This window comes from Sinocyclocheilus grahami, unplaced genomic scaffold (assembly GCF_001515645.1).
Source record: "Sinocyclocheilus grahami isolate Dianchi unplaced genomic scaffold, SAMN03320097.WGS_v1.1 scaffold728.1, whole genome shotgun sequence".
NCBI lineage: Eukaryota > Metazoa > Chordata > Actinopteri > Cypriniformes > Cyprinidae > Sinocyclocheilus > Sinocyclocheilus grahami.
Window position 1 is genome coordinate 376,073 of NW_015505907.1, and position 24,997 is coordinate 401,069.

General features: G+C 38.6%; 1 protein-coding gene and 1 pseudogene across 2 annotated transcripts; one reads left to right on the forward strand and one right to left on the reverse strand.

Moving 5' to 3' along the window:
• Positions 1–7,072, forward strand: part of LOC107560455 (E3 ubiquitin-protein ligase FANCL-like) — a 23,931-nt pseudogene extending 16,859 nt beyond the window's left edge.
• Positions 6,993–23,994, reverse strand: vrk2 (VRK serine/threonine kinase 2). 2 transcript variants are annotated; one of them, XM_016244644.1, is made up of 13 exons: positions 23,592–23,994; positions 23,194–23,249; positions 23,025–23,094; positions 22,332–22,419; positions 21,800–21,908; positions 21,184–21,276; positions 20,725–20,857; positions 13,017–13,137; positions 12,653–12,711; positions 11,204–11,361; positions 9,146–9,286; positions 7,659–7,817; positions 6,993–7,429 (listed from the first exon to the last, which is right to left on the reverse strand). In XM_016244644.1, exons 1-13 carry the CDS (start codon positions 23,716–23,718, stop codon positions 7,040–7,042), a joined length of 1,704 nt encoding a protein of 567 aa, XP_016100130.1. In that variant the 5' UTR covers positions 23,719–23,994; the 3' UTR covers positions 6,993–7,039. The 2 variants fall into 2 exon arrangements, with proteins under 2 accessions (XP_016100130.1, XP_016100132.1); XM_016244646.1 differs by lacking the exons at positions 12,653–12,711; positions 13,017–13,137.
• Between the last annotated feature and the right edge of the window lie 1,003 nt (positions 23,995–24,997).

The following is a 24,997-nucleotide window of genomic DNA, read 5'->3' on the forward strand; positions in this document are numbered from 1 at the left end:
TATATATATATATATATATATATATATATATATATATAATGTGTATAAAATATCATCTTACCATGACTGTCAATAGAATTAAATAATATTAACTCATAATTCTCATTTCCGTCCAGTCTTTAAAAAGCTGAATGAAATATGACTAACTTCCAATTCTATAAATGTTTTTTTGTTGTTTTTTACATAAATGGACAGCCCTAAAAATACATTTGTAGAAAAAAAACTTTTTCATAGACAAATAAATAAAACATCTCAATTGAAATATCATATTTTATTTTTGAAAGTTTACCTTCAGCAGTATACAGTTTATGGACTTACAGTGCTTATAATATATGTGCAGTTAGGGTGGCATCATTTTAGATATTCAAAAGTATGATAACACAAAAAGTTAATTGCAGCTGCTGCCTTTTTCGATGCTAAATAAGCGTAATCGTATTTATCAGCACTAAAAATAAAGCAGTGGTCGTGGCTTTGAGCAGAGTGGATCTGGTGTCCAGACTAAAGCATTCTGATTTTGGGCTGAGATTAAAGACCTTGAAATGGCAGCCGGGTGGAAAGCGAGGAGCGTGGGTCTGAGGTCCCAGCGGTGTGGGCGACCTGTGCTCCCTCACTCTGACAGCATGGAGTGAAACAGGGCCAGAGCCCATCAGCTGTCAATCATCAGCTGTGATTTATGAGCGGCCATACTCAAACCATTAGCTCTGCCTCACCACTGGACAGCTCCAAACGGGAACAGAGGCCTACTGTGTTTGTGTATGTTAGAATTAGAGGAAGCCGTTATGCTGAACTGTAGATGGGTCGTCTGTGGTTCTCAGTGATCAAACGCTATTGCTGAATTTCTCTTGTTTGCTGATGTATGAGTTTTGGTCTTTTCCTGTTCAGTCACATTTTATATTTGATTTGTTCTTGGTTGGTGCTTTAATCAGTGGTTTGTTGACAGGTAGTTGATGAAGACTTGGCAAGACTTCAGTGGGATCGTTCTTTTTTTCATTTTCCTCCCCGAGTGTTGATGGCAGAGGGTTGAAGAGTTTGTATAAAGCAGTGATATGAAACCAGACATGTGGACAGTATCAACATCTTCCATATGCAGAAGTGTTCAGGAGTTATTAAAGACAGCCTAGCCAATGTCAGACTGGAAAAAAGTTGATCTTGATCTTGTTCCTGCAGATCAAGAGTTGCACAAAAATTTAAAAGGATACTATTTCTAGCGTCTAGTCACTTCTGAGAGTCGGAAAAACGTTTAAGAGTACAACCGCGGACTGAGAGGCTTCAGGCCTATTCAAACTGAAATGTTTGAGCCAGTTGGATTTTAAATACGATGCCAAAAATATCATGTATATAAAAATATAACATGGTAATTAATTGATCAGTTGCATGATTATGGTTTAGTGGCATAAAGTGTTGCAAATACTGTGGCAGAAATCATGTATTCACATCTTAATTAGTACAGTCATTCCACTCCTTCTGCAGATTGGAATGAAATGCAATCAGCCTATCTATTTTCTACAAGGATGTTATTGATCTTATTGTAAACAATTCATCTGTCATAAAATTTGCATTCCAGTTTTTGTTTCGGTCCATGTGATCCCACCCACTGCCAGTTTAACCAATAGTATTTGGACACCATTATGCAATAGGCTCAGTTGTTCACTCGAATTTGCGCATTGACCAACGGCTGCTTGATTTGAAAGTGACTTCTGTGTGAGATGTAATTCATACAACTTCATACACTATTGACAACGGACCTTTTCACAAATTTTCATAAAAATTTTATTGTGACAGCACCTTAACCGTTAAAAAAAAAATTCACAATGTGGTCCACAGAAAAAAGAAAGTTAGGTTTGTTTGGAATGAAATGAGGGTGAGTAAATAATGAATTTAAAAATAAAATTTTTGTCAAAATAATTTATTTTTTTACATAATGTGTATATTTATTATTTATATATAAATACACACACATACAGTATAAATTTGGAAAATATTTGCATGTATTGACATGTATTTATATTATATATAAATATATTTAATATATAAACATAACATATCTTTCTTATATATACATGCATGTGTGTGTATTTATATATACATAATAAATATACATAGTACACACACATACTGTATACTATGTAAACAAAAACGTTAATTTTGGATGCAATTAATCACAATTCATCGTTTGACAGCACTAAAATGAAATGACATTTTTGGGTAAACTGCCTCTTAGTGACAAACATAAGTCAAATACCAGCTCTCAAGCAGGAAAAATACATTTGAGACTAATTTATTGCCCTTTGTTTTACACCCAGAGCACCTTAGCCAATGTCCACAGTCAGTTCCTGTTAAATGTGGAGGCTCTGTCTGAGTTCTGGTCGGTGCTGCATGAGATCGATGAGCAGACGTGGGTATTGGAACCAGAAAAACCCACGAAAGCAGACTCCATGAGAAGGATCGCCATCGGTAACATTACATTCATATTACTACATTTGAATCTCATTATTTGCAAATCACACACCATCCATCCAGCTATAGCCATCCACAATCATTTCCCGAGATATTAAGCTGCCATATCGCTGTTCTTCCCCAGGAAACAATGTCTCAATAAAGGTACAAATTGACCCCAGACACCCCAAAATGGTGCCGGAGTGCTGTTTGCTCGGGGCTGAGCATGGTAGGCATTTTTCATATCTGCAAATCTCTCTGTTTATCTCCACACCGCTTTTATTACGCTTTCTTGCATGTGAGAGGCAGCTCGGATGTGAGAAACTCATGCCTCTTGTTTTTCAATTACCTCCGTACATAAGTGCACATGCTGTAAATGCTTTACTGCATTTAGACAGGAGCGGCCCAGCTGACAGCCCGCAATATGTTTGCGGCGCAATGAGCTTTTAGATTTGGAGTGAGATGGTGCCAGAATGGAGGTCAGTTTGCACTATTTAAGCCGCCGTGATTGTTTCTTTAAATCCAAGGTCATGCTTGGCTGACAATGGCACACAGAACACATTGTCGGTTGCCTAGCAATGTTATTCATTGATATTAAATCCACACTTCAATAGTCAAGATGGTGGCAGTCGCAGACCCTCCGAGCGCGGGGTCAGACAGAAATATTGCTTTTTGCATTTACAAATGACAAACAGAGAGTGCGGCTATCACGTTCCTCCCAGATTGATCTCTCGGGTGGAACAGCCATGATGAGCGCGTTTTATTTGAATTATTTGAATATTTCCCTTTCTGTCAGACTGTTTGTCACAGTGGGAAATGCCCTGTGCTTTCGGCCGCTCTACTGTGGCATTTCTTCGAGAGAATAGAGATTAGAGGTAAGAAATGACGCGGCTGTGCATTGTCTGTCAGTGCTCTGCGATCAGGTGAGGAACGCTGAATGAGAGATGAGGTAGAGTTAATTGAAACTGCTCGGCTACATTAGAGGGGTGAGCGCCGTTCTTGCCTTCATATACAACACTCCCTCAGGCTTGTTTTTGCCATGCAGATTGATTGATATGATTTATGTTGATGGCGTTTTTGTCCCCCAGTGCTTTGCAAACATTATGAAGTCCAGTGTGGATCGCTATTACAAAAAACATAAATAAGTCGGTATGTTTTAATAATGAATAATTGAAGATGTGACAGAACAGATAACAGTGCGCTCTGTTAACTAGGGTCATCATACCAATGTTACCGATAAATAAAATACCAATAAAAAATTAGATGACATGAATATAGTTTAATTATTAAAAAATAATTTGTAAATATTTAAATGAATATGGATTCATATGGATATATTTTAAACAATATACACTACCGTGTTTTTTTAAAAGAAATTAATACTTTTATTCAGCAAGAACACATTAAATTGGTCAAAAGTGACAGTAAAGACATTTATAGAGTTACAAAAGATTTCCATTTCAAATAAATGCTGTTCTTCTGAACTTTCTATTCAAATAATCCTTTAAAAAAAACATGTATCACGGACTGTTTTCAACATCAGTGATAATAAGAAATGTTTCTTGAGTAGCAAATCAGCATATTAGAATAATTTCTGAAGGATTATGTGGTATTGAAGACTGCTGAAAATTCAGCTTTGCCATCACAGGAATAAATTACATTTTAAAATATATATATATATAAAAAAATAAAGTCATTTTCAATTGTAATATTATTTGAGAGTATTACCATGTTTGCTGTATTTCTGATCAAGTAAAAGCAGTCTTTGTGAGCGTTAAGAGACTTCTTTCAAAAACATTAAAAAATCTTACCAAAATCATTAAACATTTTTATTAGTATTGTTAATACTAGTATCAAGTTAATACTGAAGCATCTGTACTTTTGACATTTGTTACTGCAATTCTGTTAATAATTTTAACTGTTGCTTGTGTTTTTCAGTTGTTACTCTTTTAAGGAATAAGTTGAATGCTAATATGCATTTATGGTAAGGAAATAATTATAAATTTCTGTTTGATTCCGATTACATTTTTTTGAAGGAGGAATCAAAGTGGATATTGCATATTTCAATACAAATTTGCCATTTCATATGCATGCCACACATATTGTTCAGTGTATATCTGTATTACAGTGTAAAATGAATCAGAAACCACATGGTGAGAATGTCTTGGCCAAGAGTGTTGATTCTCACAGTGATATCCTGGATTTTTTGGGCAGTAATCACTGAGCTGTATTCATTATACCATCATGACTTGACTGTATGCGTTTAATTAGTGTATGAAGGTCTGATTTCCTTCTCTCCTCATAGGAACCCTGACTGCAGTGTCCTACAGAATATGAAGGATGTGTTGGAGATAGAATTTCTATCGCCTACCACCCACGAAAAATCTGTACGTTGCATATTTTCGTCTCATACACTGCCACTTACAATTAGTTCCTCAGCACCATCACATTTGAAGCTTGCAGTGTCCCCCCCCCCCCCCATGTGTTTATCATCGGGAGAGGTGGGTACGGATTTCCTTTAATTGGGTTGTTTACAGATAAGATCATTACAATAACAAAGGTGGCAGAATCTTCAGCACTATCAAGAGCTGTTTAATCATAGCTCCGCCATTTATCTTTTTTCCTTGTGTGCATCTTTTATGCTTTCTCTCTTGCAGCTCGCAGGTTGAAAGGGCGCAGTGTTTATTCACAGTCTGTACCGCAGATTAATGCTTGACCATCATTAATATTCTGATGCGAGAAAAGTTTACTTGACCAGATGTTGAAATTTTTATCTTCCATCATTTTAATGGATTGCTCAGGAAAAAAAGCCTCTAATTATCTGAACAGCAATATGCAAACATGGACAGTGGAGGAGAAGAGAGCAGAAGCTTAGGGAATGCGGGGGGGGGGGGGGGGGGGGGGGTTCCCCCCCCCCCTCTGGTCTAAGCATCCCTGCCTCTGCTGAATTATTTTTGATCTCCGGTGGGGATAAAACACATCCCGCGGAAAGATGGACGTGGGGGGGAAAGAGGGCAGAAGCGTAGGGAAGGGGGGGGGGGGGGGGTAGATTCTCCAGCCCGGCTGAGGCGTCTTGCTAAGCATGAGGATTGTGTGAAGAGGGGGTCAAGCATATATAGGGTTGATGAGTCCACCTGAGTCTCCTCACCCTGTGGGAACAAATATGAGCTGCTGTGCACCAGCAGGGAGAGTGAATTTCAAATGCAGAATTTCAGATCAGACTCAGGGATACAATATATGAAAGAGATTCATTTATTTTTATACTTATATTTATATATATATATATATTCTGTTATCATGAACTCACCATTAACTCGCAGTGATTACAAACCTGTATTTAACTGTATAGAGACTGGATTTAAAATAAATTTAAATTTAAATTAAAACAAATAATAAAAAAGTGGTCCATACTTACTGTACATCCTATGAAGTATTTTAAAGCTTAGTGTGAAGTACAAATCAAAATCATTGTTTACTGAAAATCAGTGCATTCATGAGAAAAGTAGCAATGATTTGTTAGCTTTTTTGAGTTGCTGAATATTTTCATTGAATCAGTTCATCCAGTACACAAAACCAGTCTAAATGATTCATTCACAAATTCACGAGTTCAACTCACTGACTCAGTTGCCAAGGCAAGCTTTTCAGTTTTCACCTTATATTTGCATTTTATTTCAGTTTTATTTAAATTACAGAAAACAATTTTAATATTTATTTTGTTTTAGTTAACATCAACACGGCTTACTGGAAAGGTTTCTCACACAAAGCTATCAAGCTTCAGAAGACTTGCAATATATTGTATGAGTGGACCACTTTTTTGATGCTGCTTTTATACACATTAAAAGTTTCTATCCCCATTCATTATAATGGCATACAGTATAAGAATATTTGGTAGATTTGTCAATATTTCTCCTTTTGTGCTCCAAGGACAAATAGAAAATCCTACAGGTTTGAAACAGCACAAAGGTGAGTAAATGATAACAGAAATGTCATTGCTGGTTACACTAAGATAATTTGTTCCTTTACTGACAGCTTGTACACTTGAAAGCTTATCTCATTTTGTTGATGTGTACTCAAAAGAGTTTCAGTGTTGAATGTGGCATCTGCTACTCTTATCGACTTGAGTCAGCCATTCCAGATCAGGTCTGCAATGACCCTCGCTGTGGCCAGCCTTTTCATCCAAGTGTGTCTTTATGAGGTAAGAGTTCGAAGATGCAGTAAATCAGCAGACAGAAATTTAACAGTCTTTTAAACATCAGAACAATCATAGGTTACCATGCCAAGACCAATATGCAATTTTCTAAAGTGTTTAATGTGGTAGTGTTTATTTATTGAGTTGTCTTCACAGTGGTTGAGAGTTCTGCCCACCAGTCGCCAAAGCTTCAATATTGTGTTTGGAGAATGTCCTTACTGCAGCAAGGTAATATTCAACTTGATCACAAAAACGCAGCAAACGCACCATAAAAAAATCACTTTATTTAAATCCACAAATACATTTGTTAAAACGTATAGCTCATGTGTGTCTAGTGCAATTTCATGCTAATTTGTATTTCCCCCCCCCCAGCCCATCACTGTGAAAATGGTCACAGGAAATGCTTAACAACAGTCATGTGGTGTTACGGCTCCAGTGAGGGTAATACCACCAACCAACAACAGTCAGTATCATGACAACAATGAAGATCAACATTCTTTTGATTGGCCATCTATCCTGATTTTCTGATTTCCCAAAACCATCTCCTTCTCTGTAATGGTACCGAGTCCATTCATCTTCCAGTCCACAAACATCAATTCCCCATTGGTTTCCTTCATAATCAGTTTCTTCCCACTGGTTCTGATTCCAGCTGTGTTTCCTGCTGTAGTTCCCCCAGTAGTCGACTTCACTGCTGAGTACTGTATGGTCATCTTTTAGTCTTTGCCGGTTCTCGTAGTGATGGTTTTGTCTTCCCCTCATGGTCATCCAGGTCTTGCCCTCATAAACATCTGTGTTCCTCTTTTCCTGTGTTGTTGGAGCAAATTTTATGTTTTCAAATTATAAGAAATAGAAATGAGAAGGCCAGTATGTTGAATTTGTTAATATAGGCTTTTGTATCAAACAATAAACACTGCAAACCATATTTGCATTTCCTGTGACTCTTGATGCTTTTAAAACATCAATCGATTTGAATAAGTGAATGATTGACTGTGCTCTATTTGGCATTTGGTCTGTGCTCTGCTGCTGGTTTTACATGTTCAAATTCCTGTCTCTGTCTGGCTCCTGCTCTTGTTCTAGGATGAACTCGCGGAGGGAGGGGCTCATCTTCATCACTGATGTCCTCATCACTTTGATAAGGCATAGGCCTTTGTCTGATGCTTCCTTTAGCAGCCATGTCTGCTTTGTTTGGTCTCTGTGAAGATGGCACCAATGAATAATATCAATGAGAGTTATTAAACCACTGTATGATAACACTATATATTTATGTATGCAAAAGCAACTTTCTATTTATCAAAAATACTGAAAAAATCTATAACAAGTACCCCAAATCTTAATTGATAATAATAAGATATGTTTCTTTAGCACCATATCAGCATTTCTAAAGCATTAAGGAACACTGAAGACTGGAGTAATGGCTGCTGAAAACTCAGGAATAAATTACATTTTTGTTTTTTAAATCCTTATTAGGGGCCTTTATTGTATCCATCAGTTTTCTTATTATTCTTCAGCTTCTTTTTCCACTCTGGAAGTCTATGGCAGGCAGCCCATAGAACCGCTTGCGGGAAAGTTATGAAATTTGGCGCACACATAGAGGACAGTCTCAATATGAACCACAGCAAATTTGGAGTCTCAATCTCAAAAACTCTAGCACCACCAATAGGCCAAATTTGCACTTGTATTTCTGCTATCTTTCGAAAAGTTAAATTATTTTTCTTCTGATTCCTTGGCTCATGCTGAGTCGAATGCATACCAAATTTCTACGGGTCAAGATTTTTCGCAATTTTGAATTTTGCAAAAAATCTTTTTTTTTTAAACTTTTTATTATTTTCACCCAAATTGGCTCAGATCATCTTCAGACAATGCTGGCAACACAAAGCGTGTTAATGAATTTGACTAAATTAGAGCAAAAATGGACAAGAGGCTGTATCTTTGCAATGCGGATTCTGACCAAATTTGGTACGTGTTATACCAAGCATGACCTGAGGGCACAGGAGTAGTTTCAGCACAGAACCAACTACTGGTCAAAAGAAATTGAAAAAATTGACATTTTTGTTTATAATTTCAGAACAGTTTGACCAAAAATCGTAAGATTGATCTGGTCGGATTCGGAGCTGCATACCAAATTGAACGATACCTAAATTTCCTATGTCTGCCTTTTTGGGCATCGGCCATTTTGAGTTTTGTAGTGAAATGCTGTATCAACAAATGTAGTAATTAAAGACAACTCCTTATCTCTTTATTTTAGTGCTATGTTGTGCTTGGCCCTTTAATTACCACTTACAGCTATATTTTTTATAATATTTACAGTATTGCTGTTTTGCTGTATTTTTGATCAAATAAATGCAGTCTATTTGAGCATAAGAGATTCAAAAACATTATAACATCTTGCAGACCCCAAACACTATGAACAGTAGTGTATATATTTGTTATGTACTGTAAATACCCAGTTATACTGTGACAAAAATAAGTTGATTCCTAAATTAAACAATTATTCAGGTTTTTTTTTTTTTAGAATTGTACCGGTTTGTGTGTCTCTCGTTTTGTCTTGCTCCGAACTTTGTTTGGTGTTGACCTGCCCAACTCTTCCTCATCATCTTTGGCTTCATCAACAGGCTTTGATCTTGCTGTTTTTTTCTCAGTAGTCTTGGGCTGGCTTGCAGCCTGTGGGGAGGTTATGTTAAATTGAATGACAGAAATTTACTTGCTTTTGTCTCTGAACATTCACAAGAGAGAGAGAAAGAGAGCACTCAATGTTCCCTCCCTGACCTGGATCCTGAGAGGAGAAGACCTGCTCTGATTAATGACATCTACTGCTCTCCCTAAGGTGGCAACTGTCCAAACTAAATTTGGCCACAGATCACCAGCGAGGTCAGCTGTAGGCAAAATAAACTCCAAAAGTGTTGGAGTGACACACGGAGCCGCTGGCCTCACGCTGCCTGACGTGGTTTCAGGAGAACTGAGACACAAGGGGGACATTGATGGTGTTGTTTTAGCTTTTATTCAAAGGAACTGAAGCTACATCGTCTAGAAGAAGATGAACAGAACCACAGAGAAAAATAGAACTACAAAGAAAAGGGGATTCAAATCTTAATGCCCTTGCTCTTGACACTGATGCTTTCCATCTGTGCAAAATGTAGGGTGGTCAAGGTCAGAGGAAAAAGACACTTCTGCACACTGTTTTGTAAGAACTATCCATTAAAATACATTGATACTGCGACCATCACCCAACTACCTGGGCACAAACCAGGAACATCAGTGTACTCACTGAAGGAACAATCAAATCTTCTCAGCTCTGAACTTGCGGTAATCATGGTTGAGCAGAATTGCGAGTTTGGTCACATTTACTTTTGTTCGCCGAATTTTCTAGAGTGAAATCCAGTCATTCAATTGAAATCCAAGTGATCAGGAATTATGTGTGAGGGCAGATTTTGTACTGGGTTCAAGTTGAGCAAGGGATAAAAATAAAGCTGCCTGGTTTAAAAGTGACTAGATACATCACTATACTATTGACTTCTGCCATTTTTTGCAAGTGAAATTTCACTTAAATTTCTTAGCATGGTATTTTTTATATTATTCAAATCAACGTTTGTATGATTCATGCTTTAGTTATAAAACACTTGAAAATCCAAAGGTCAATCTAAACCTGTAGAACTGAGATGTGTTTTTCAGGTGGTACACTGTATTACTTAGAGTGGTTTCAATATCAGGCTACAAGTAGAGTAAATGACACCTTAAACACTGAGGGTATTTACCAACCCTTCTCCAAATCCTCAACACTGAGTCTTCTCTATTGAACCACAGATCAAACCGCTGGACAGCTCCACATAAAAATTAGAGGCAATTCTAACTGGCGCTCTTTTGGCCTCAGCAAAATGTGTGTATTCAACAGCCTCAAATTGGGTTGCTCGGTTGTTTGCAAAAGTTCAGCGGTTCAAGTTGGCAGTGATCAACTGTGAAGTGATTCCAGAGGAATTAAGGTCTCTCCACTCCAGACCTCTTGAGAGCCAATAAGCCTTTTGGCAAGGTCAGCAAAGGTTAACCTACAACACTACGGTCAAGATTCACCAGCTCATTCCCCTTATAGAGGAAAAGTGCCATTCTTGTCTCTTGTAATAGAGTGCAGGAATTCAGTGTGGTGTATTTTATGCCGCTCAATTCTGAATGCACATATAGACACTGAAATACAAGCCTGCATGTGATTGCAATAAATAAAAGCGCTTTAATTAAATAGCTCTCTTGTACGGTTTTCACACTGCATTGAGCTGTGACCCCAGGCTGAGGGCCTTCAGTAACTCTGAGTCTGTCACCACTGTGTATATCTACTTTTTTCTGGTCTGCACTACTTCAGCCCAACTCCAACGCCGCCAATAGGCCAGTTAGAAGCCTCTGAGCAGAAGTGGGAGTCAGTGTATCAGGGAAAGGGTCAGAGGAGGGTTCCCAAACCTGAGAATCTCCTTCTCTCTCTCCCAGACAGATAAATCTGCCGCAGCCCACAGGTTGCTCTGAATGTTCCAGCCCCGGCTCATATGGTCTCTATTAAGACTACTGGGCTGCTGTGCCAAAGCATCTCACACTCACCCTTTGTGTGGCTGGCCTGGCTGTCTCCGACGGTCTCGGCCTAGAGAAGTCCAATGGGCCTTGCGGCCCGGCCACTGACAGAATCTTCCTGAGGGCCTGGTAGTCTGGCTTTTCATTGTAGCCAAGATTTTTCACAATGGACAGGTACCTGGTAATCTCTGCAAGGGGTCAGAAATAAGGACATCTGTATACGCAAAACCTGGGATAGTGAAGATAGAAGGGATAGTTCACCCAAAAAAAGAACATTCTGTCACCATTTACCCTCATATCATTCCAGACTTTCTTTCTTCTGTGGAACACTGAGAGATATTTTAAAGAACATTTCAGTTTTTGTTCTAACAATGAAAGTTGGGATCCAAAACTTTCGAGTAGCATGAAATTCATTTAAACACCTCCAGTTATCAAATTAATTCAATCAAAATGTAGAGACTGCATCGAATACAGCAACACAAATGTCAAATAACGTCAAAACTCATTGGTTCTTACATGTTACATGACCAAATGTCACCATATTTGATGTAGGCTGTGCATGCATGCATACAGAACAGAATTGGACTATGCCATTCAGGTTGTATGGATTAATTTCACACTACTCTTATGTGCTTTTTAGGGCTTGACATGAGGGATGACGGTCTTCTTTCTTGGGAGGACTATAACTTTAATAAACAATACAATTTAATAAACAATCTTAAAAATTAGATGTTGAGCGGGACGCATTGTCGAAACACCTCATCATGTGAAGCATCCTAAATGTATCTTTTTTGGCAACTTCAGAAGTGAGGACTACTGTGGAGGTGGACCATGGTTGTGTATTTGCATAATTCACAGATAAACCCCAACTGAGCTGGACTGCATGTTTTATGTTGATGCATCCTGCAGCTGACCTAGATGCTTACTGAAAGCACACGCAAAAGTCCAGCCAAGTGACAACCTGCATCTGCAGACTTCATTTTCATTCCAAAGGGAACAAAAACCACATCTTCCTAACAAATGGACGGTGGCAGGAGCACAATGTAGAAGGGCCTCTCTGTTCATATGAGAACACAAATGTGTGTCTAATATGGGCACCTTCCATTCTTCACTGTAATAAATATGCTAGATGCAGTGCTACGCCGGTGCGTATTCTCTTTGTGGCAGCCCAGCTGAATGTATACCACATGCACAGCCTTGATGCATGTTAGAGGTCTTATCTTTCTGGTCCAGCTGCAGCCAGCCTCTCAAGGTTGGGGGAATAAGGCCTCATCATAATCATAGATCACAAAGCCCCCTTTCAGAAGACGCACGTGCCCTCGCTCCCTGTGGAGGGGGGAAAGATACTGCAGGGACGCTAGAGTCCGTTGATGAAGGAGAGGCAAGGAGATTGTGCTTGTGGGGATGGCGAGGAAGCTAAGTCCCTGCCCCATACCTTGTTGATCAATGCAAATGGTCTGCACGCTCACGTGCACCTACCCGTGCTGGAGCCAGAGGTGGACATGATCAGGACAGAATCTGGCAGGTTAGACATCAGCCTGTGGTCAAGAGATGATAAAGGGAAAGGTTAACCAGAGGTCCTGTTGCAAAATGCATCTGAATACACATCTTTGCTCGCAACCCATTGAAATACACAAGATATTTTAGATTCTTATAATCCACAGCTTAAATTTCCAGGCAAGAAAGAAACCGTGTGGCCTTACACCTTTGGTGGAGTTTTAAGGCTTTAACGAAGCAGTTGAGTGAATAATTCAGGCTGAATAAGCACAGAAAGCCTCTGATCGGCAGCCACTGTACACAACAGAGCACAAGGCCTAGACCTGTGGTGAAAAGGGGAACGTACTTGGCCTTGGCCTCCTGGACCTCAGCTGGGTTCTTCAGAGATGAGAGCCAGGGCAGAGTTCCACACTGCCAGTGAAGCAAGCAGTAGCCCAACACCTCCAAGTCTCCTCGTCTGGATGGGGCTGTTGGAGAAAGTGAAGATAAGGAAAAGAAGTTGAGTGTCGGTTGAGAAGCAAGTTAAAACCCTTTGATTGAATGACCCGTCCATTGGCTGCTGAAATATGCCCTTATAAAAAAGGCGAGAAATGGAGGGGGGATTGATATGGAGGAGTATTTTGTTTTCTCAGCTGGTGCCCTGGCCTGCCTCACAGGCTAACGGGGCTTTTCTAAGAGGGGCTGAGAGTTGAAAGAGTAGGTCAGTTTCCTCCCACCAGCGTTCCTCACATCTCTCTCACACTCCCTCCTCCTTCGTCTGGTCTGGCGACTCGTCCAGGAACCTGATCCTGACGGCCTCTGACATGATCCAGACAGCCTGTGGCCCGGCCCGACACTCTCTCCGATGGAGAGCCAAGCAGTAAAACAAAGAAATAAATGTCTGGGCCCAAATAGTTTCCACATGTTTCTGGATTCCGTGGGGTCTCCGCTGGCCTTAAGAGAAGAGCTTGAGAGCGTGTACTCCCTAGACCTCCTCCAACTCCACCTCTGCTGTAGCACATTACACAACTGCCATCTAGTGTATATGTCTTTTGTATACTAAAAACTTTTTACAAGGCCACTTCATCTTTTATTGTTCTCACATTTATTTAATATCTAAGAAAAAAAAACTCTACCCTGGGCTAGATATCAATACAGATTTCTTAAATCGGTTCATTTCAGATTCACAAACTCTTGATTTGATTCAGATTTTAATTTGATTCAATGAGATTCCAACTCTTTTTTTGTTTACATATTCTTACATATCTAATTCTGTAAATTATACCAAGGTTCAGATGGATTCAAATCACAAACTCACCTTCTTGAATGATTAATTACGAAAACCAACTCATAAGAGCCTGATGTTTCAATAAGCACTCAGTTAGGATTCGGGCTACACGTCACACTGTATGTTTTTGATTCACTGAAAAGAACCAGCTCGTAAGACTAATTTATTTAGGAATCAGGCTACATGATTCATGCTGTATATTTTTTATTTACTGAACAGAAGCAGCTCACAAAAGTAATTTGCTTGCGAGTCAGACTAAACTGGTCATGTTTGTTTTCGAATGAAGCCTGTGAGAACAACTCAATAAGATAATTTTAAAATCCCAAAATTTTTTTTTTACCCTGCACTACATTTTTTATTTCATTTTTATTGCAATGCTTAACAACTCACACACTAGATTCTACGCAACTGTTCTTAACCTCAGGAGCTGAAGAGATTAGTATTTTTGGAATCAGTATAAGGGTTTTGGTCTTCAAATAAGCCCAATAGAGCTGGTTTCACACTTGCATAAGCTCAATGGGAATCTATCCCAGTTCATTTTAACAACACCACTCTAATGTTACAGCAAAAGCATTTGCTTATGCGCACCGAGTGTGAAATGGCCTCACTTAATCTGACTGATTAGTCTTACACCAACCAGACAGACAGCAGCAACATTTAGATATGAAATATTCATTTTGGATCCCAGCTATTAAACTAAAATACATTTTGGGTCAGACTGACCAATTACAGGTTGACTTTAAGCCAAGGACCCTCAATGAATTACGTTCACCTAAATTTAAATCTGAATGGAACGGTTTAGTCAGTTCTGCTCATATACGAGAGTTAACATCCCGTTAAGCATGTCTCTTCATGAAAAGCTCCAACTTCATCAATAAGGGTAAATTAAGGCACATCATTTGTTCGTGCCTAGAGAGTGTATTAACTCAATACTGTAACTGCAGTCCATCTCCTGAGAAATTACCTATTGACTGCATTCATCAAAAGGGAAAATCTCTGCCTAAATCCATGACCATCATTGATCCTGCCATGCCCATTACGGAGTCAGCCTCCTTGCCCGCTAGCCAGCAACACCATTAGACCACGTATATAGGTTCTTTATTTTTCTTCAACCATGACCAAACTAATTTAGCAAACACACAATTTAATAGGAAAGATTTTAACATCCTTCACAGGTGACCTTGGAAAAAAAAAAGCCTCTTAAGTGGCATGTAAAAAGGGCACTATGACTAAAGACCAAAGTGCACAAGATAAGACATGCTCTGTAAACATTTTGTCCGCCTCTGTAATAGGGAACCGAAGGGGTGGGCTGCCTGGCCTAGTCCTGACACCGATTCACTTATAAAAAGGCCGATCCACAAGATTAATGTATTCCAGGCTGAGCACAACACCTTCCATCAGATAGAAGCTGTTGTTCATAATTACGGCCTATTGTTATTGTGATTATCCAAAGCGCCATGTCAAACTCTTGAACCTCTCCTTCTGAATTTCAGCTGGCTCACTTCAACCCTACAGGTGATAATTAGGCCTTTAGCACGGGGTTCAGCGGGACACGAAGTGCCCGTCTCTGCACTCCTCACCATGGTAACAAATCAACATCTACACAGGGTGCCAGGGGCCAAAAGAAAAGAAACACTCTGCAATCTGCATTCATCTTCAGGGCAGACGATGCTAATGACCTACACAACAGCCGCCGACAGCTTACGTCAAGACGGCTAGTGCAGTGACGTCGACTCGGCCACAGATTGTTTGATAGTGGCACAAACGAGGTTTGTCAAATTTACAGCCTCGCTGCTTTGAATTTAGCTTTGGGATTGGTTTAGGACACTGAACTCTTGAGTCGGTGCATCAGTGGGTAGGTGTTTTTATAAACTCTCAAGTGTTATATCACTTGCCATGTGCAGTGTGATTTACACAGTACAACCTGGCCATACATTTACAGAGCAGTAAGACAGAATGAGGACCATATGTAGAATCATGAAATGTTAACAAATTGTATCAGGTAAGAACACTTGTCTGAAAGCAGCCAGACCTTGATCTGAACCCAAGCATGATTTACTTTCTGATGTATCAAACAATGTGTTGTACTGAGTCCGCGCTATGAGCTACGAGTCATGGACTTTTTTTCCCCAAATAATACACAAAGGCATTCCCACATATTCATCCTCCACATATAAAACCAACTTTGTAATAACACCTTACTGTTAAGAAAATATGGAACTAACATTATTGTCATGCCAGTGATTTTATAACTTGTTGATTCCATGGACCCACAAACAAGATAATCTCCTTAAAGGTGACATATCATGAAATTAAGACTTTTTTTCTGTTTAAAGTGCTATATTCCCCACACAGTGAATCTGCCAACCCAGGAAATGTTAAAAAGATTAACCCAGTAATTTTTTTCTTTTTTGTAAGCCTTTCTCTGCAAGCTTGTGAAAAGAGGAGTGCGTCAGATATACTAAAGAAAATTACTGAAACTGTAATATCAAATTCAATAAATGTGTTTAAAATAGTATTGTGTTAAACATATTTAACATATAAATTAATTTGACCAAATAAATATTTTAATATGTTAAAAATATATTTTAATATGTTTTAAAATATTATAAATATTTCAAAAAACATTTTTGTAGACCACTTGGCACCATGGAGTTCTTGCTACAACAACTTGATACATTTAGGGGGGGGGGGGGGTCAAATATTAAACTTTAAATATTTTTCTGCTGACTGGGCATCTTGTCTTTTTTCATGCATTTTCAAAATTAACAGCAACAGAAACATGGCTATTAGCAAGCTTTACCACTGTGTATTCAGTATTGAACTCCTGTAATATCTTATGGCCAATGCATTCAGAGATATTGGCTTTGAGTCCCAGTTCAACAAAACATCAAAGCTTTAATTAAAAGTAAATGCATACAAGATGCAGGTTATGACTTTGACTAATTAGGGATTTCTTGAATTAAGTCTGCCCAAGTAAGCATGGATAGAACAATCAATATCCAATAAAAAGGACTGTACACAATTTACAAGTTAATGTGTTTCCAATAGCGTAACCCAGAGTTGAGGACATGATACTGACAAGTCCCAGCAATATAAACAGGACCCCATTATAAGGTGAGTAAAATGAATAGTGAATTCATACTTTTTTGTGAACCTCTTCCTTTAAAAGGAACATGAGATTAAAACTGACACCATTTACTTCCTTAATGCATGTTCCTTGTCTAATTGTGGCTAATACATTGCTATTCCAAAGAAGGGCTATCTATGTAATTCTTAATCAAATTTACAAAACCACTTTCCTTTTCCCTATTACAATTCCAGATGGATAAAGAAGTCCCAATCTATGTTTATTTTTCTCCCTCTCATTGAATATCCTGTTTCAGTTGCAAATACTAAAATTATGGAAGTAAAATGGGTTGTAAATGGCCATTCAGGTTGACTTTAACTGGGAAACGCAGGACATTTGTGCATAATAACATATGTTTCTAAGTTGTAACAGTCCATAGTTCTGTTACTATGGTTTTAGTAGGTTGTAGTACTACTCCTGTCCTTTAGGGACTCTAAGTTGCTCTTCTCCTCTAGCTTCAATCCCGGTGAGGGGGGAGAGGAAGAGAGAGATCTGTTTGGGGAAGGGGAAGCATGGTTTTTGTCCTCGAGTAGTCAATGCAGTAGAGGCCAGATATGTGTTGTAGGCTCAATCATAAGGACTCTTTAGTATTGGTAGTTAATTACTACTAATATGTACAATGGGGATGTGAGGAGCATTTCCACTGTGACTCTACTACACAGAAACCTATAGTGGATCTTTTGGGAATATTCGTTACTCAACTACTAAAGCCTTTTTGTTTTGGAAGCACTTTAGATTCTTGGTTTATGCTCATTGAACAAGGCATCATCAACATCATTATCATCGTACTCTATGTTGAGTTCAACGGACATTCTCCAAAGGACAGTTGGGATTCTAAATGGACAATGTTCATATAAGGTTTTTCATTCCAAAATTCACTTTGGTTTTCTATGATGTTCGCCTTTATGCTTACTGGTTTGTTGATACCATTTTCAAGTCTTCTTGATTGAATAGTATTTTATGTGCTTATATTAAATATGGTTGGTGGGCCCCTCCCTTAAAAATTATCATTAGCTGTGCCTTTTTAAAAAGAGGAGGACGGTTATAGATTGGCGCCCAAACAGGGACCATTAAACCAGTTATTTGTCACTTTAACCTGTATTCATGTCGTACCGAAAGGTCAGTCAGACTGCTCTGGATGGGGATGAGGAAGTGCCCAGTGAAGACTTTTTACCTGAGTCTTTCACCACAAGGAGAGAACCCCTGAAAGATCTCATCAACACCTTCAGTGACCTATATATTGATTCAGATGAGGAAAGTGAGAGAATTATGGATAAGGTACATGACATTCCAGACGATTCTTATCCTCTGCCTCCACCTCCACCGGAGATGGATCCTGAATCCAATAACGACCCATCCACTTCAGTAACATCTATGATAGAACGCCTGTCTGAACGGTTCACTTCATTAGAAGATCAGCTAGCAGACCTCAGCCAGAGGGTGAGTGAAAATGTTCCCTTTGATGAGGTTGAAAACCGATGTAAACTGATAGAGGAGAGAATGTCATATCGGGTACAACGAGAGTGTGATAAAGTAAAGAAACAATTAGAACTGCTTGTCCAGGAGTTAGGTCAGTCTGTTGTAGACTGCCTGAAGAGAAGAGATCGTCAATTAGATCAGAGATTTCAATCTCTGTTGCCATCTGCATCCACTCCAGACCCTAAGTCCATACATTCTTTATCTCAGTCTAAACAAAGAAATGTTACCTACAGCATGCAGTCCAGTCACTTAACCAACCAGGGTAACCAAACCATCGTGCAGTATAATCCACCAGTAAAACTGGATTTTCCCAGCTTCAGTAGTACACAAGAGGATGATCCTGTTGGTTTTATTGAACACTGCGAAGAGTATTTTGCTGTACGTCCCCTTAGCGATGGAGAAATCCTTGCTTCACTCTCTGCTGTACTCAAAGGTACTGCCAAGGATTGGTGGATGGCAGAGCAGAGAAATGTGCAAAATTGGAGGCAATTTAAAGAAAGTTTTCTGCATTCATTTTTAAGTGAGGACTATGATGATGTCGCAGCAAGGAAATTGTTGGAGAGGAGACAAGGGGCTAGAGAAAGCATCAGAGACTTTGCATTCCACTACCGTGCATTGTGTCTGAGGTGGAGGAAGGAGATATCAGAAAAGGAAGTGGTTCAAGCAATCCTAAGAAACTGTAATTCCTGATTAGCTAGTCTGCTACGGGGAACCATCAAGAACGTAGGACAGGGGTGGCCCTGCAGAGTTTTGCTTCAACCCTAATCAAACACACCTGAACAAGCTAATCAAGGCATGAAGGGTTACTAGAAAGCTACAGGCAGGTGAGTTTTAATTAGGGTTGGAGCTGAACTCTGCAGGGCTGTGGCTCTCCAGGCCCGGAGTTTGCCACCCCTGATGTAGGAGAACTAGTCAGGATTGGAACACAGATAGAAAGGGATTTTGATGAATCCAAAATATATTGGAGTCAAGCTAATGGGGAGGAGCAGAGGAAGAAAGCCTCCACAGTTCAAGAACCTCACCACAAGCCACCACATGGCAGCAATCGAGTCATACAATCCTTTCAGAGTGCGGTGCAACATGACTATAAAAATATCACCCTTCCCATAATTCTACAGGACAGGTATGTCAGTGCCATGGTTGACACTGGAAGCACTTTCTCACTGATCCAAGAATCCTTTTGGAAGCAGTTGTGTCCCCAAGAGCAATGCCAACCCAGCGAAGGACAATCTTTTCTATTGGCCAATGGACAAAGACAGATGGCTATTGGTAAGGTAAAGTGGAAGTATGAGGTGTTGGGACAATCAGTAGACCTGACTCTTTTCCTTTTACAGGATGCTGATTTGACGGTACCAATCATACTGGGAATGGATTTTCTGTTAAAGACGGGAATGAAGCTAGACTTTCAAAAAAGCCCAGTATAGCCTACCCACAGCAGAAGGGGTTATAAAAGAAAGTGCCAAACAAAACGAACATCATCTGGTTACGGTCGATTACTGCTCCAAATGGGTGGAAGTGTTTCCTTTGAGAAAAGCCAAAGCACCTCAGATAGCCAAGATTCTTGTAGAAGAGATCTTCACCAGATGGGGAACCCCGGCATATCTAATTTCAGATCGAGGGGCACAGTTTACCTCTCATCTACTCAACTTGATATGCAAACAGTGGGGAGTGGTACAAAAGTTGACTACGGCCTACCATCCTCAGACAAACCTGACAGAATGGGTTAATCGGAACCTGAAAACCATGATCGCGTCCTACTTGAAGAGCAACACCGGCAGTGGGACAAATGGATACCTGAATTCAGGTTCACCATTAACACTGCTTGGCATGAGAGCACAGAATTTACACCAGCTGAAATAGCTCTGGGTCGTAAGATCAAAGGACCTATGGAGAGAGCTTTTCAACAACCACCTGACCCCAACAGTCCTGCTTATCCCATTCTTGATCGACAAAAAGAACTTATCAGCTTGGTGAAAGAAAATGTAGAACGGGCCCAAGCTAAACAGAAGCGGTACTATGACCAGCGACGAAAACAGACTCCATTCCAGGTTGGAGATATCGTTTGGGTACGGTCTCATCCCTTATCCAGAGCAGATGATGGTTTTATGGCCAAGCTTTCCGCAAGTAATACCTCAGAGTGGTTTCGAAAGATGAAATAAACAACACATTTCACATTACCTACTCCTTTGTGAGCATCAATGCTTGTATACTCAATAGTGCCATTGTGTCCTTTCTTGGGGTTCTCTTTGTACTCTTTATGCTCACCATTAGGACAGTATCTGTATGAGAGACCATAGTCAGCCAAGTACACCTGCAGGAGATAAAGTCAGCATAAATCATCCCAAAGACATTTTCTTTCGAACTGAATCCCTCCTACTGTACATGGTATGTTAGTGCTGCAAAGCACAACTAAATGGGGTCAGTATTTAGGTTGTGACAGCAGATTGAGATGTTGATTATACTCAAGAGTAAGTTTCAAATGTCATCAGTGCTGGCTCGCCGTCTTAGTAGACGATCAATTAAAGTAATAGAAAACACTTTCATTTGAGTATGTGCTGCACTTGAATAGGTCATTTATACACAAAAAGATAGCCAATCGTTTAAGATATGATTGTGTTGATGTGTATGCAGACTCACCTTGCTTGGATCTCTGTGTCCCAATAATAGATTGGCAGCCTTAATGTCAGCATGGACGTACTCATTGTCATGAATGTATTCCAGCACATCCAGCTGTTGAGGGCAAAGTGACAGAGGGGAAGGTTAACATGAATAATTTAGAAACCTCATAATGACCTATGACTACTTGCAGATGAGCTGGACTCCCAGCAAATGCACCTAAAGTTTACTCAAAATCCAACATATTAAGTAATACTGTAAATACTTTTTGCCTTGTCACACTTCACACATCACATTTAATCAAACCCTACAGATTATAGTGTGTTAATAAATTGTAATGAAGCAAGCAGCAGTGTTGTTATTGTTAACTACGACTAAAACTAAAAATAGTTTCCATAATTGAAATTAAGCTGAAATAAATTAAAACAGATGTAAAACTTAACAAAACTAGAACGAAAATTAGCAATGTCGACTTGACAGCTATCTAAAATAATATGTTTAAGCGGAACTACTAGTTACTAAACTGAAATTATAGCTAAATACAAACATTAAAAATACAAATAAGAGTATATAGATGATAACACTGGCAAGCAGCTCTGAACTCAAATTAAATGTTGTACATTCAGTGGTGTCTCACCATGAGAACACCCAACTGTAGCACAGTGGGCTTCTTCAAATGTCCACCATTCTCCAAAAACACCTTCTGCAGGTCTGTACCCAGACGGTCCATCACCATAAACCTGTACCTACACAACCACAATGAAAATGTACTTAAACACACAATTATTAATGTACTAAAAAACATGGTTATAGAAAACAAAAAAACATTTTTTTTAATGTCAAATTCAAGGCTAGGCTGTATGACATTATATACTGCTGTATGTGACTTTAAATGTGTCGGTAATGGGTAAAGATTTTTGTGAGCCATTTAACAGTGGGCAGGAATGTTTTATATTATTTACACATGAGAATAATAAAAATACAAAGCAAAGTCTGTCCCAGACACACTTTTAATTTACTGTTTTAAAACTGCTTTTGCACTAAACCCAGACTTATCATTCATTTGTTATTAATATTTTTTTGTCCATTGAGATCCAGACATAATGAGAAATTAATTGCATGAGACAAAGTACTCATGTAAGATGATTAGTCAAACTCAAGTACAATACCTCGTTCCGTTACTTTCAGTCAGTCCAGACCCCCAGTAAGTTGGAATCCCCAAAAACTCCAGCTGTTTGGACTTCTTCCATTTGTTCACTGTGATTTCAGAGTTAAAAATGTTTTAGCCATTTTATATATTTGCACATGCTTTATAAACACATAATGTGATATATATATATATATATATATATATATATATATATATATATATATATATATATATACACACATCACACACACACTCATAAAGAAGCACTTCCTCCAGCCTAGCTGGAAGAGGAATCTCTCTTGACTGGCTGTGCACCAGATTGACAGGTGGTCAGGGGCCCTTTTGAGAAACCAGCATCATTATCAGCAATTTGGTCACTCTCTCTGAATTAGAGCTCAAACAAGCTGGGATTGCAATAACGACCACAGAGGTGCATGTTTGCTTTGGTTTATTAATTCGCCTAGCCAGGCTAATTTACATCTATAGCCACTTCATCAGTGACATGCACTCCATGTTTGAGAACTCTCAGATGAAGATGAGGAGTCTTCAGCAATTCCATGCAACACTACTCTAAAGACTGCATCTGTTTCTACCTCCTTTGGCAATAATACAATCAGGGTTTATATTTTATCATTATTATTATGTCTTGCATAACAACAGAATTGCATTACAAAATTTGAACAGAAGTTTAAAAGGGAACAAAGTATCTTACTAGTGTCTGGCTTTGCTGCTCGTTGGTAAAATTTCAATTCTGAGAATAAAGGTCCATTTTCATAATATTCCTGAAAATGTACAGTATAGAGAGTAAATATTAGAAGCACTGTATACATTTATATGATTATTAATTATATTTGTTCAAACTGTTTCAAAATATTTCTTACCACTTTGATCACAAAATCAGCGTCATCTCGAACAGGGACATTCACATCCCGAGAGGCTGTAAAATGTGAACAAATAAATAAAAAAAATGTGAAAATTGTTAAACTTGGAGAACTATCCAATCCTAATACGTCTGGAGCCATTATCTTATGTGAATCAAGGCGTGTCTATTTTTTAAACATGTACACGTTAAGTGTAAATATGTTGAACAAAATAGTGAACAAAAAAAAAATAGTTTGAAAATAATTTTCAAATTCAAGGTTCACTTGCTATATAAACGTCCAGGTCTTTCAATTCTGCTGCCCTAAGTTACTCTGCCACCATGTCTAATGCCATATAAGAAAATGAAATTATAATTGAGCTTGGCAATACATATTTATGCAGAATATAACGTCTTTACCCAAGTAAATCAGTCCAAAACCACCTTTTCCAATGATTTTACCGATGCGCCAACTCTTCTTTTCTGAATCTGTTAAAATGTGTCCTTCTGGAAGTGGACGGGGTAAAGTGTATTTCTTTGGTGCCATGATGTTAAAATGTCATGTACACAGTGAGACTATGACTGACGACGAAAATGTAAAGTTTCTGTCAGGTTTCCCTTACTAATAGCCTTATTTAAGTGCTGTTTCACAAACAAATTGGTTATAACAATACCAACGCGTTCTAATAAAAGCATGTCAACACTCTAGAAGCATAACATTATATACAGAAACAGAATTTCGCCTCATCATAATCACAGTTTCAACTCTTCTACACAGTTCCGGATCGTTTCACTGCAACAGCTGCTAGTGCTACTTCCTGAAAGAGACACTCCCTCAAAATCTGTTCCAATTCTTTAACAGCCAATCAAAAACAGTAATGCGTATGCCTTTCATATTCAACCACCAATAAAATAGGTAGAAAGGCGGGGCAACAGTCGTAGCATATGTTTTATCACAGGACAGAGTCGATGTCATTCAAAATAGGGACGAGAGGTTCCACTCGCTTTCGCGAATCGGTTCTTTTGGACAGTTTGATGCAAAGAACTGATTCGAAAGTCTCAGGTTAGTTTCAGCTCAGTTTCAGATCATAAAAACAAAGGCATTTAATGTAATTTAAAGTCATTTAGTGTAATTATAATTTGCACTTACAGTTGACAGTACTAAAATGGATTAACATCTCTTGTGTGGTTTTTGCACATTTCAAATCAAATCCAAAGCTAACTGTTATACAATCATGTCACAAACACATTTCCATGATCTCGTGTTTATATTCGTTTTTTTAAGTAGCTTATTTTTCCTGAACAAGCTGTTCAGCCTAATTTGTGAGGAAAAACATTCAGTGTGAATAATGAATCGTTTTGGCAGGTTTTGTGAACAAGATCCGAATCAAAAGAACAATTCGTTCAAGAATCTTACAAAAATATATTTTTCATTTGGCTAAAACTGACAGTGTTGGGGGTAACGCATTACAAGTAACGCGAGTTACGTAATCAGATTACTTTTTTCAAGTAACTAGTAAAGTAACGCATTACTTTTTAATTTACAAGAAAATATCTGAGTTACTTTTTCAAAAAAGTGACAAAAGTTCTTTTTTTTTTTTTCAATTTATTGACTGACAGCTCTGCTGTCCCCATGTTGAGAGAAATCAGAAGATGTTACTGTAGTTCTAAAATAAATATGAATATGCATTAATTCATCTCACTCACACGAAAAACAAAGATTCAGTATTCCTGAAAATGAATAAAAATAATGCAGCTCAGAATATGACGCAAACCTGCAATAATTAAATGTTAAACAACACAAATATCCTTTCTGTATATAATCC